Raw genomic sequence first — 12,987 nt, 5'->3', positions numbered from 1 at the left:
ATCATCATTACAATATTGTTATTATTTTGTCCAGTGATCTCCCATTTCTTCTCACTTCAGTTTGCATTAATTAATATAGATTTTGCCATGTTTTTCTGAAACTACCTCATTTATAATTTCTTATAGCATAATAGTACTCCATTTCAATCATGTGTGACAACTTGTTCAGCCATTCTCCAGTTAATAGTTATTCCCTTAATTTCCAATTCTTTGCTATCACAATAAAAGCTGCTGTAAATATAGGTTCTGTTCCTTGTTTTTATTCTTTAGTGGTATTTAAGTGGTATTTGACTTAGTAGTGGTATTGCCAGATCAAGGGGCATTCAAAATTTCATAGCTCTTTGGACCTAGTTCCAAATCATTTTTTAGATTGCTTGGAACAGTTCTTCACTATTTTACCAACAATTCATTAGTGAGTGTACCTATTTTTTCCTTATCCCCTATAGCATTTGTCATTTCTGATGGGTGTGAGTTGGCATCTCAAGAGTTATTTTAATTTGCCTTTCTCTAATCTATAGTGATTTAGAACATTTTTTTCCTATGACTATAAATAGCTTCGATTCTGAAAACTACCTGTTTCTATTCTTTGACTTTATCAATTGGGGAATGGCTCTTATCTTTATAAATTTGACTCAGTTCTATACTAAATATATATTTGAGGAATGAGGCCTATATCAGAGAAACTTGCTGTAAAAAGTTTTTTATAATTTGAAATTTTAGCAAAATACACTTTCTCTGTTTATCCCTTTTTATTAAGTCCATTTTTACCTTTACTTTATCTGTTGCTACTCCTGCCTATTTTACTTCAGTTGAAGTGTATTAGATTCTGCTCCAGCTCTTTATTTTAGCTCTGTGTATGTGTATCTTTTTGTTTCAAGTGCATCTCATATAAAAACACACTATATTATTGGATTCTGATATCTGCTTCCATTTTATGGATAAGTTCATACCATTCATATTCACAGTTATTATTACTGTTTATTTCCCTCCATTCTGTTTTCTTCTGTTTATTTTCTCTTTTAATCTTGTCCTTTCTCAAAAGTGTTATTTTGTGTCTAACCATTGCCTTCCTTAATCTGCTCTCTCTTTATTATCCCCATCCCTTTTAATTTTAATCCCCTTCCTTATATACTTTCCTATTAATACCTTTGTATATAACAGAGTGTGAGTATATAGTCTTTCCTTTTTGAACCAATTTCAGTGAGAGTGAGGTTCAAACATTGTCCCCCTTCCTATTTCCCCCTTCACTGTAAAAGCTCTTTCTTGCTTGCCCCTTTTGTATGAGAAAAATTTGTCCATTCTACCTCTCCCACCTTTCCTGGTCCATCCCTCTTTTTCAACCCTTCATTATTTTTTTTTGCAAATCATTTCAACATAATCGATTCACATGTATGTCTTTTCTCTATGTAAACTCCTTTTAATTGCCTTAATAATGATGAAGTTCTTGAACTTTATTAGCTTCCCTGAATGTAAACAGTTTAACTTTATTGAAGTTCTTATGATCTTGAAGTCCAAGATCATGTCTATTGCTTCCATAATACTATCTGTTCATCTAGAAATTTTAGGTGCTTCTAGGGAGGAAGTGTGATCCTGGGAGAAGTATGGACACTGATGTCCTCATCTGTGTTGTGGTGTTTACCCATGAATAGCTGGCCTGATCCTCTGCTCTTTTCACCTTAGCTCTGTCACCAGCGACCTTGCTTTCTTGTGATCAACTGCCTAGTGCTCCTCTCTACCACAAAACTGTGACCTAGAAGTGTCTATGGATGATAAGGTTGCCTATCTGCTCTACCCAGTGCCAGCAAAGGGTCTTCTGTAATTTCTTTCTGATAAATGGTCTGACTCCTTTTCTGTCTGAGCTGAGAACTCCTAAAGCTGCTGTGACTATCACATAAGTTTCCTCATTGTTGCAAACTTCTCTTACCTCCTTAGTTTTTTATGTCTAACAAATGTCATGTCTTGACCTTTTGTTGCCTCTGCCATTCCAAAGTTTAATTTGAGGCATTTAAAATAAATTTAAATTTTAAAAACAATTTTAAAGTTGTTTGGAGGGAAATGTTGAAAAAATTCAGCGCGGTTGCTTCTGATTTTGGCCCAGTTGCCCAAATTTTTATACTTATTTGGATAGGTAATTCATTGAACTTGTCCATGAGCATGTATATATCAGAGAGTATAGAAGGATGAGTTTGGCCCAGAGTTGCTCAAGAGGAGGAAAATTACCATGTTGCTTTTGGGAAATTACAAGCTCTTTTACTCACCCCAAGCTTCCCATGAAAGCAAAGGCCCACCTTTTAAAAACCAACATTCTACTAGAGTCACTATATAGAGCCCTGAGATTTTATAATACAACTACTTTCAAAGAATTAAAAGTAAAGGTCACACAGAAAGCAATGAAGAGACACATGGTAGATGAGTGTAGGCTGTAACATAACAAATGAATACTTTTAGAAGAAGAATAATAAAAGATATTACCAAGGAATTCTACAAGAGGAAGATATAATACACATTAAATCCTAAGAACTATCATATGATAAGACAACTAGAGTGATCTACAGGGATCCTTATGATGTCAGGAGAAGTCATCCACCATGGATCCTTAGTGATTTACTTTTTGGAAAACATAGACAAGAGTTGAACAAGATAGGCAGGTATGAATGGTTTGAATCTGCAGTATTGGAAGGATCTTCTGAATGAAAGACATTGTGTATCCAAATGAATATTATCTAGTCTTCAGATCTTCATCTTTCCCACAGGGTATCATGAAAGACTTCATAGTATATTTTATTGAAATCTATGGCAATACCACTCTACGTGTGTGTGTGTGTGTGGGTGTGTACACACACAGTAACATATACACATATGCCCATATATTTAAACACATACACATGCATATGCATAAATGTATGTATAAATATAGTCATGTGCATATGCATGTATATATGTGTGTATGTGTGTGTGTGTGTGATATTTTATTTTTCCTCATTGGAATAAATTATATCTTAGCTAACAGAGATGGTAAGCCTCCCATTTTTCCTGAGCCAACTTTTCTTCTGTAGTGGAGCTTATTAACCATTTTTTGTGTCATGGATTCCTTTGGCACTCTGTCACACCTAAGAATGCCTTCTCAGAATCATATTTAAAGGTGTAAAGTAAATACATACATGATTACAAAGGAAACCAACTATATTGACATACATTTATCAAAATATTAAAAAAAATAAATTTACAGTCCTTACATTAAGAGCCCTATTTAGTCCAAATTCTTTATTTATAGTAGAGGAAATGGGCCCAAAGAAACAAAGGGAGTTACTCAAAATCACATAGGAAGTAAACATTTGGATTGGGATTTTGAAGATTTAGATTTCCTTGGTTCCAAATCGAGGCCTCCTTAAGTATTATGCTTTTGCTGCTGCTATTTCCTTCTCCCTACTCAGCTCCATTACAAGCCTTGTAACTTTCCCTGAGTTTTTTAACATGACACTTTCTCCGTCTTCCTTCTTCAAACTCTCTTTGACACCTTGAAGTCTGAACTTTAGACTTGGACTTCAAATCTTTCTTTGTCACCTGTCCCCAAACCTGTAAGTAGATATCTTAAACTTTTTGTGTGTGTTATTGAACCCCTTTGGCATACTGGTGAAGCCTGAGGATTTCCGATCAGAATGGTGTTTTCAAATGTACAAAATAAAATATATATAACAGTACAAAGAAAACCAATCATGTTGAAACAAAGATTCAGTTTTTCTTCCTATCAAAATTTATGTAATTCTAAAATCCAATCATGGACTCAGTTAAAAATCCTTGTTCTAAAGTATTGGGAGGGGGAATATTACCTAATTTCTATATGACCTCTTTTCTGAGGACTAGGGTACCTAGAGACTGTGACCAGCATTCCCTTTCTTATACTAAAATGTAAAATAACATATTCATTACCTCTGTCATCTATACTTCATCAATCAGGTCTTAATTATGGATCTGAATCATGTCAAGAATAGCAACGTCCTATTATTGAGTTTGAATCATATCCAGAATAGCAACCTATTACCCTCCCCTCTTCTGAAGAATAAATTCATCTTGCAAAGCAAGTTAAGAATGTTTAAACTATTCTATTTTTATCAGAGAGAGACCTCTAGAAGACATACACATTATTGCAGTTCCATATCACACATACTTTCCTTTGTCTTCCAGATCTTCTTCCCTGACAGTCTCCTGTAAATACCAACTAGTATATTCCCTGGTTCTCCTTGATTTGCTCTTTTTTGAAATATGATCTTCCACTAAAAGGACCATATGTGAAAAAAAGTTGGCTTATTAATGTAATTAGTGCTTGGAAAAAAAGATTAATTTAATTAAACATATTTGCAGATTAAATTTACACAGAAAACTACCAGAAATCTTCTGAAACTCCTCTTTCCACCCTGTATATATCTTGGCAGTCTGGTGTTATCTGCATGTTGCTTTTCTTTTAGAACACGAGTTTCTTGAGGGCAGGGACAATGCATTTGCCTCTTTTTTTTTTTTTTTAAATGTCTTTGGTTTTGGTGCCCTCCTTCCTCCAATGACTCTGGCACTGTTAGTGCTTAATAAATACTTGTTGACCAATTGATTGTTATATGTGTTTTAGAATATAAAAAAGGAGGCAGAAGCCATGAGCCCTATTCTCTCTTTTGATATTGACTTCTTTTGTCATGACAGTTGATACTCTTAAGCCCTTGTTATTGGTAACAGTTCTGCTCTTGATTTACTAGAGATATAGAAGAGAATTACTCAGAAAAATTCATTATCTTTATGTAAAAGAATTATAAGAAAACATTGATGTAGACAAACTTATAGTAGAGAAATTTTGGAGGAAATTTGCAGGCTTGTTTCTACTTTTAAGAATCTTTGAGGATAGAATGAGGAGTAACAAATAATTAAGTAGAGAGAGTAGATTTTAATATGCAGAGAAAAGATGTAAATAAGAACAGGATATGTTAGAGAAAAAAAACAGATAATAGGAAGAAATAAAAATGAAAAGGAATGAGAGATAAGGAAAAAATTATATAAACCTCAGTTCTATATAAAGGCCAGCCTATTTTAATGAATCACTGCTTTTGTGGAGTAATTATAAGAAAGATCACAATGGAGCAAACTGAGCATCTGCTTTTGCTTTGGGCTCTTTGGAGATGTCGGTTATCAGCATCAGAATGATATAATAAAATTACTTAAAGAGACATCTTTATTTGGCTGTTTTAACTGGACCAATATTGAAATGTGAAGCACCAAGAAATAGGCACTGATGATAACGAGAAATTTCTGGGTCCCAACTAACAATTGCTTTGTCTATCTAAAAGTAGTGAATTTAATTAAACCCATGCCTAGAGATACTCACCTTTGAATAAGAGGTGGTATATTTCTGTAGAAAAGGAATAGGATCAAGAAACCTGTCTTCGGTACTTAACATCACTGTGGCTTTGAGCAGGTTATTTTGATTTCTCTGGGTTTCTTTGTCTTTAAAATGAGAGGTTGGACTAGCTGACTTCAAAGGTCACTTCCAGCTTTGGAGCTTATAGTTCTTTTAGTCGAAGTATGTGACCCAAGAATAGACTTGTAGTTGTAACAAGTTGAAACCTTAGTTCCATTTATTATCCTTATTAGATATGTGATCACTTAAATTTTCCTTGCTTCAGTTTTTTCATTTGCAAAATGCATATAATGATTGCCCCATTTCTCTCACAATATTATGGAAAAGACCACTAACTCTTGCTTGATGTCAGTTCTGGGATCATGGAATGGTACAGCAGAATGGTCTTGGTGCCAGATTTTAATCATATCCCAGCATTAGAGAGTCTGCCTCTTGAGAGTGGGAAAGGAAGGAGCATCTCCAGGCCTTGAGAACAGTTCTGATGCATTTACACACATGCACACTATCAGCTTCAGAAGGATTATTGCACAGAACCCATCATCTAGGAGATATGAATCTGTTTCTTATTTCACTTTGTTCCCTTTTCTATAGTTGGAGGAAGTTACCATAGTTCCCAGTTAATTCTACTATTGCCACCCCTATTCCTACTGAGAGACAGAGACAGAGACAAAGACAGTGAAAGAAGGGGAGAAACACAGAGAAGAGGAGAGACAGAGACAAAGACAGAGAGAAGAGGAGAGACAGAGACAAAGACAGAAGGGGAGAGACAGAGATAAGACAAGAGGAGAGACAGAGGCAGAGAGACAGAGAAGGGGAGAGAGATAGACAGACAAAAACAGAGAATGAGAGATGAATGAGAAAGTGAGAAGATGAGAAAAGGGATAGAGAAGTACTTTTTGAATTATGAGGGCTTAATAAGTGGGCCAGTGCAGCATTGTCAGTAGAGCTAGGAGACCACTTTTGACCTGGACAACTGATTTGGCTTCTCTCTGTGTGTCCTAGGGCTCCAAGACTTGAAGTTGCAGAGCCAGTGCCTATCTGAATGCTAAAAGCAGTTTCTTCATTGGGAGTTCCCAAAATCAGTGAAATCACAACTAACTATACATTAGGTATTATTAAATGGGCTCTAAGAACTGATGTAATCATGGAGGGTTTCCCTTTATGCTGATGCCCCTGTGTACTTCTTTTTAAAGCAGGATTGACAGCTTCTGGCATTCTCCTAGGACTGGTGTGAAGATTACTTGGGTTTTTTATTATTTTTGACCTCTTGAGATAGAATGCTGTGTAAAGTGCTTATCTCATGTACTCAGAAATACTCCAAGTGATGGTTAGTACACTTTGTCCTAGTGTGACTGAAAAAGCTCGTGTGTTCCTAACAGACTTTTTTTTTTTCCAGGAAGTAATTCCTTCTCCAGTTAGTGACTCTGTTGGAAGGGCCTGTTGTTCTGGGCAGCTCTGGTCCTTCGTGTCCTATTTTGAGACACCACCATTGGCTGTACTCCAGACTGGTCTTTTTGCTGTTATGATTTCATAGCTCTTGAAACACATGCCTTGAAATTGAGTGGAGGCGTGTCATCAGAACCTTCCTTTTATCCCCCCTTTGGCTTTGTAGGGGCCACCACCATCCTTTCTGCATCCACAAGTGCTGGCTGACTGTCATTGGCAGTCTTGACAATGACAGCCTCTGGGGTTGGAGTGTGTCAGCACTTAGTGAATAAATAATAGGATCTAAAAGAATTGTGATTTTTGTGAGCATCCTCAAGAGATTATGCTCGAGTTACAAGAGCACAGCAAGATCAAGAGCTCTTCCCTCTTCTCCTCTCCCCTCCCCTTTTCTCTTCATTTCCTTTCTCTCCTTCTTTGCACTCGCTTTACTTTTGCTTGTCCCACTCTGTAGGCATGAGTGGGGGGGGGTTGGAGTGAGTGGGGGGAGTATGGCAGATTTGAACCTTTGGATTAGAAAAAGAGGTTTTTAGACAACACTAATTAAAGTAAGGACAGCTGTTTAATGTCTTTGTTTTCAAATATTTTTGTTGGCTGATTGTTGGCTTTAAGTTGCCAGAAAGAAACACGCATAATAGATTGTTCCTAAACTGCTGTGCTCCTAATTATTATTTTCAAGTTTCACTAGGAACTTAAAAAAATTTAATCAGTAACGTTGAGAGAAATTTGCAGACATAGTAGTTCAGGGACATAGCTATTACTATTCATTCTGAGGGATTCAGTCCATTGAGAATAAGATGGATACTGATGGACAGATTTCTTCTCTTTGTAAGGAGTGTAGAATGCAAAAAATGGGTTTATTAAACCTCTCTTTTCCTTTGCTTCTTCCTGAGTTCTTCCTCAAAACCACTAAGTGTAATATTACATCCAAATACAGTTTAGCTTAGGAGCTCTTTGGCTGTTCCAAGCATAATTTGCCTTTCAGTAAAATGGCTTAAAAACAACCTAATATGATGGAAGAGGTCCTGGCCTGAAAGCTAGGAAATCTGGGTTATAGTCATTGTCCTGGACTTGCTGGCAAAAGGAGTGAGATGGGGTGGGGAAGAGGAGGAGCTGGACAAACTTTTAAGTGTAATCTGCATTGGTAACATATTTTCTGTCCCTGTAAGTCTAGAAATCAGAACAGTAAGTCCAGCCCTGATCTGTAGCTGATTGCCAGAGTATAAGTGTACACACTGAAAATTTAACACTCTACTCACTAGAGCTGGCTCCAACATGCCTCAAGTTGTAGTCTTGCTTCTTTCATTTATCTTGTGCAAATTACTTAAATTCCACATTTCCTGATTTACAAAATGATGGACTAAATGAATTTAAATGAGATAAAGAAATTAAGTTGTTATCTTTTTCCAGTCCTAGTATTTGGTGTTAGTAAAATGGTTTTAGGTACAGTTCTATGTAAGGCTTTCATTAAAAAAAAAAAATAAAAGGAAACTTGAGGCTTTCAGAAGTGGGAAGAGACAGCTAGGTAGTAGCATAATGACCAAAAAAAAAAAAATACTGTACTTGAAATAGGAATATCTAAATTGGAATTCTGTCCTTATTACTTGCTGGCTGATCTGGGGCAAATCATTTAATCTCTGTTGCAGTTTCCTTATATGTAAAAATGGGTTTTAAGTATGGCCCCTATCAATCTCACAGAGTTGTTGTCAAAATGAGATAATATAAAGTGTTTTATTAAATGGTTTAATGGAGCATCATGTATCACTTTTTATGAAAAAATTTGATAATTTTAACATTTGTCTTTGAGAAGTAAATACCTATTTTCCTGTAACTCATAGGTATAATTTTTGAAGGAACTTTGCTTTTCCTTGATCACTTGTGAAATATGTTACCATAAACTGGTATATAGAGTCCACACATAGTTGGACAATTATTTCTGATTTTTGTTAATTAAAATATGGGGCAGTTAAGGGGCTCAGTGGATAGAGTGCTGGACCTAGAGTCAGGAAAACTCCTCTTCGTAAGTTCAAATCTGACGTCAGATATTTATTAGCAGTGTGATCCTAGTCAAGTCACTTAACCTTGTTTGCCTCAGTTTCTTCATCTGTAAAATGATGGCAAGGAAAAGGAAATGGCAAACCGTTCTAGGATCTTTGCCAGGAATACCCCAAATGAGGTCGTGAAAAGTCAGACACAATTGAATAACAATTAAAATACGATTTGCTATTTTCTTATGGATCTAAAAAAAAAGTTTTAAGTTTTTCTAGCATGTGAATTTTTCTTATAATTTATCTTCTTTTAAAAGGGACTTGTCTATAATAGGTATTTAACAAATAAGAAAGGTTGTGAGGTTGAGTCCAGTCACTTACCTGCCTTGGCATTAGACAAATAACTTAATTCCTCTGGGCTTCAGTTTCTTTAATTGTAAAATGAGGTCAGTGAATTGTTGTTGTTTGTCCTTTGAAGAGGACCTTGACATGGTGAAAGTGATTTGGGGTTGGGGTTGTGCAAGGTCACAAGGCTCTAATCCTGTGCTTCCTTGTTTCATAGAGGAGGGAAATGATAACCTAGAAAGGTGCAGGATTGAGTTAAGGTCTAGGTGATGACAAATGGCAGGATCAGAATTCAAATCCAGTTCTGGTTCTCAGTCCAATTGTTACACACTTAAAAATCAGACTTTTTCTTCTTTGTTGATTTGAACTTCTTGTTAAATCTCCTTTATAAATGTTATGAGAAATATTTTCAGAATAAATACTTTAAAGTCCATTGTATTTTTCTTTAATCTCTTAAGTATGACTGATTTCAAGAAAATTTATTAGCAACTGTTAGTTGACATTTAAATGATTGTTATTTAGTGTCCCAGGTATGTCACAAAGTTGCAGTAGCTGCTCTTTAGGGAGTCTATGAAACCAAAGAAAAAACAAGTAGCACATTTCTATTGGTAGAATGATGATATCATGCTTTAAAATAATAGTGAAGTTTTTCATACATACTTCAAGAGGTTTTTGACTTTACAATTCCAGACATCTCCTATGCAGCATAAGATTTTGGGCCTGTACAAATTTTAGATTAAAAAAAAAATTAGTTACTGGTTGATATGCTTGTATCATAAAGACAATTTAGTAAATTTATTTAATATATATATATATTGTTGTTGGTTATTTGCAGCAAAGAAGAAACTGAAATCTGAGGACATCATTATCACAGGGGATTCTTCAATTAAAATAAATGGAATTTGTCTGACAGAATTAAATTCCATTGGTCATTTTAACAGCCATAATCCTCAATTAACATATGATGGAGATCTAAATGAAAACAATGAACAGGCTATTTTGAAAGGGAAACTATCATCGACAGCAGCCCATCTCAGAAGTGGAAGGTTAGTATTATTTTTCTATTTGTTGTTCTTTAGCATTACCACTTTGCCTTTAACCATTGTCATCTTAAATTTAATCATCCGTCCTGTATTAATTAGTTTTATTAGTTGATTGATTAGTCTCTGCATTTTTTTCTTCTTATGCAAAGATAATTATTCATGAGAGAATGTGGAATTTTCTGCTTTGTGGGTAGTCTGTGGGTAGATGTGTTGGATTTACATGATTTCATATTTATTCCCAGGAAACCTATATTCACACACACCAAAATAATTCATTTAGAAATATCAGATGAAGTCCTTTATTTTAGTTATATTCTTGGCTACCTCTGGAATACTGACTTGTCCTCTAGCTTGTGATTTATCCAGGACTCCTGCCTGACTGATTGCCTTTTTATCTTCTCCTATCTTCCCTTTGGCCAATTCTCCCTCACTCTGTTGGCAGTTGCACAAAAGTTTGGGTTCAGACAGGGAAAAGAGATTCCCATTTTAATTAATCAGTTTCATTTTTGAATTGAAATTTCAAACTGGGATTTGGGGACTTCATGATAAAGCATCAAACTGCTCATTTTGGGTAAATGTCTTCCCACATGCAAAAGAAGGGTCTTTATTTAAATAACAGAGTTAAAACATAAAAGTAGTAGAGTTTCTTTCAGTATTGTCATTGGAAAAAAGTTATATTGTTGTCCCCAACTTTATAAGAAGTTAGATCTGCCTAGGAAATTTTAAATAGGAGTCATTCTGCTTTTTTAGAATACTTTCAATTTCTAAAGAGCCATTTTGGCAACACTGGCTTACTTAATGTTTCTTAAAATTGGAATTGCCGAGGGCATTTTAGTTTACAAAACTTTTTATGTTAAACCAAAAAGAACAAATCAGAGAATAGAAGAGCTTGTTCATGTTATATCATCCATGATATATATTATCACAATATATTAACATTATAATAATTCTTAGCTTTTTCCTTTATTAGAATTTTTTTGTATGTTACATATTGATTAGGTTTGGAGTACACATTGGCAAATTTTATTTTCAATAAAACTCTTTTTGCTTCATCAGTTTCAACCTCTAAGCCTAAAATTTATTCAGTATGATGGAAATGAAAATTGAACCTATTGGCAATTCTTAATTTTACGAAATTAGAAGTATATGAGTTACCTGATAAAAATTGATCTTAAATGAACAATTTCAAAAAATATTGTTTTATAATGCAATATTTCCAGATTTAAAAATAAAATCCTACCATCATTTAACATTTTAACCATTAGAACACTAGTGAGTAATAAAGAGCATTTCATTGGATTGTCCAGGCAAGTAAGGGAGGGAAGGAAAGTCTGAATTAGGAAGAGAGAAAGAAGAAAGTAGAAAATTTGTACAGGTTTAGGTTAAACAGTAGCGAAGGTTTTTCATATAGTTAAAAAAAAAAGCTGTATTAAAAAATTCAATTTCAGAAAAAATAGCAATGGCTACAATAAAATCTCTTTAATTTGAATTCCAGAAACTTAGTTATCTGATAACTTAGATATTATATTTCCTATGATTTTTTTAACCAAACATATTAATGGTGTAAATAGGATTTGATGTTTAACTTACTTTAAACATGGTATCATTTTCATATAAAAATAACATACTAATTTCACAAAATCTTTATTCAATTAAATAGGTCTGGAATTTATCTCTGTTAAGTAAATGATAAAGACTCAGTAAGTGCCATGGTCCATGTTTGTCACTAGAGATAAAGACAAAAATGAAAATGGATCTTGTATTCAGGGACTTTACCTTCTGCTGGGCATTGTGCAATATGCACATAAATAAATTTAAAATACATATAAAATTATTTGAAGTAATTCTAGGAGGGAGAGAGTGCTCACATGAAAGGATTTTGTGTAGAAGATGGCACCTGATCTGTGTTTTGAAGTAATTTAGGAATTTTAAGAGCCAAAGGTAAAGAAAGAGGTAGTGCATTCCAAATATGGACCACCTGTACACAGAGGCATGGAGGTTAGAGATACAGTGGTGTGAGAATTACTTGGGACAAAGAATAATTTTGATGTACTTTCATTCTGTGATCACATGGTCTTGAATATGTGCTTCTCTTGACATTAGGGAAATGCAAAACATCTGACCTTGATCAGATGAAATTAGATTAATCTGGTATATCTATTTTTAGTTAGTTCTGTGAGCTGTATTCTGTACTATACACATGTGTTTCATTGCCTTCTTGTTTTTTAATTCCTTTTTTTTTTTTTTAAAGAATGGAGATTATTTCAAAGAAATATGTAAAAGTTGTATTTCCCAAAGAGAACCCCTTGGTGACTTCAAGATATTGCAGTGACTGCTAGTGTGGGATATATCAAGTATTTTATTTGTATAAAAGCTTTTTAATTTAATGCAATCAAAATTATCCATTTTGCATTTCATAATGTTCTCTAGTTCTTCTTTGGCCATAAATTCCTTACTTCTCCACAGATCTGAGAGGTAAACTATCCTTTGTTCTTCTAATTTGCTTATAGTATCACTCTTTATGTATAAATCATAAACCTTTTTTGATCTTACCTTGGTATAGGGTGTTAGGTGTTGGTCAATACCTAATTTCTGCAATACTAATTTCCAGTTTTCCCAGCAATATTTATCATATAATGAGTTCTTATCCTAGAAACTGGAGTCTTTGGGTTTATCAATTACTAGATTACTGTAGTCACTGACTATTTTGTCTTGTGAACCTAACCTATTCCCCTGATCCACTACTCTGTTTCTTAGCCAGTATCAA

At 34.4% G+C, this 12,987-nt stretch overlaps 1 protein-coding gene across 4 annotated transcripts in view; it reads left to right on the top strand.

Moving 5' to 3' along the window:
- Positions 1-12,987, top strand: part of ARMC2 (armadillo repeat containing 2) — a 166,903-nt gene that overhangs the window by 34,225 nt on the left and 119,691 nt on the right. For all 4 annotated transcript variants that reach the window (XM_031964439.1, XM_031964442.1, XM_031964440.1 and 1 more), the window contains one exon: positions 10,013-10,223. In XM_031964439.1, the coding sequence (XP_031820299.1) occupies positions 10,013-10,223 (211 nt within the window). The remainder of the gene's footprint in view (positions 1-10,012; positions 10,224-12,987) is intronic.

Source organism: Sarcophilus harrisii, chromosome 4 (assembly GCF_902635505.1).
Source record: "Sarcophilus harrisii chromosome 4, mSarHar1.11, whole genome shotgun sequence".
NCBI classification, from domain to species: Eukaryota; Metazoa; Chordata; class Mammalia; order Dasyuromorphia; family Dasyuridae; genus Sarcophilus; species Sarcophilus harrisii.
Note: the sequence above shows the minus strand (reverse complement) of the source record. Positions and strands in the feature narration are given on the sequence as shown.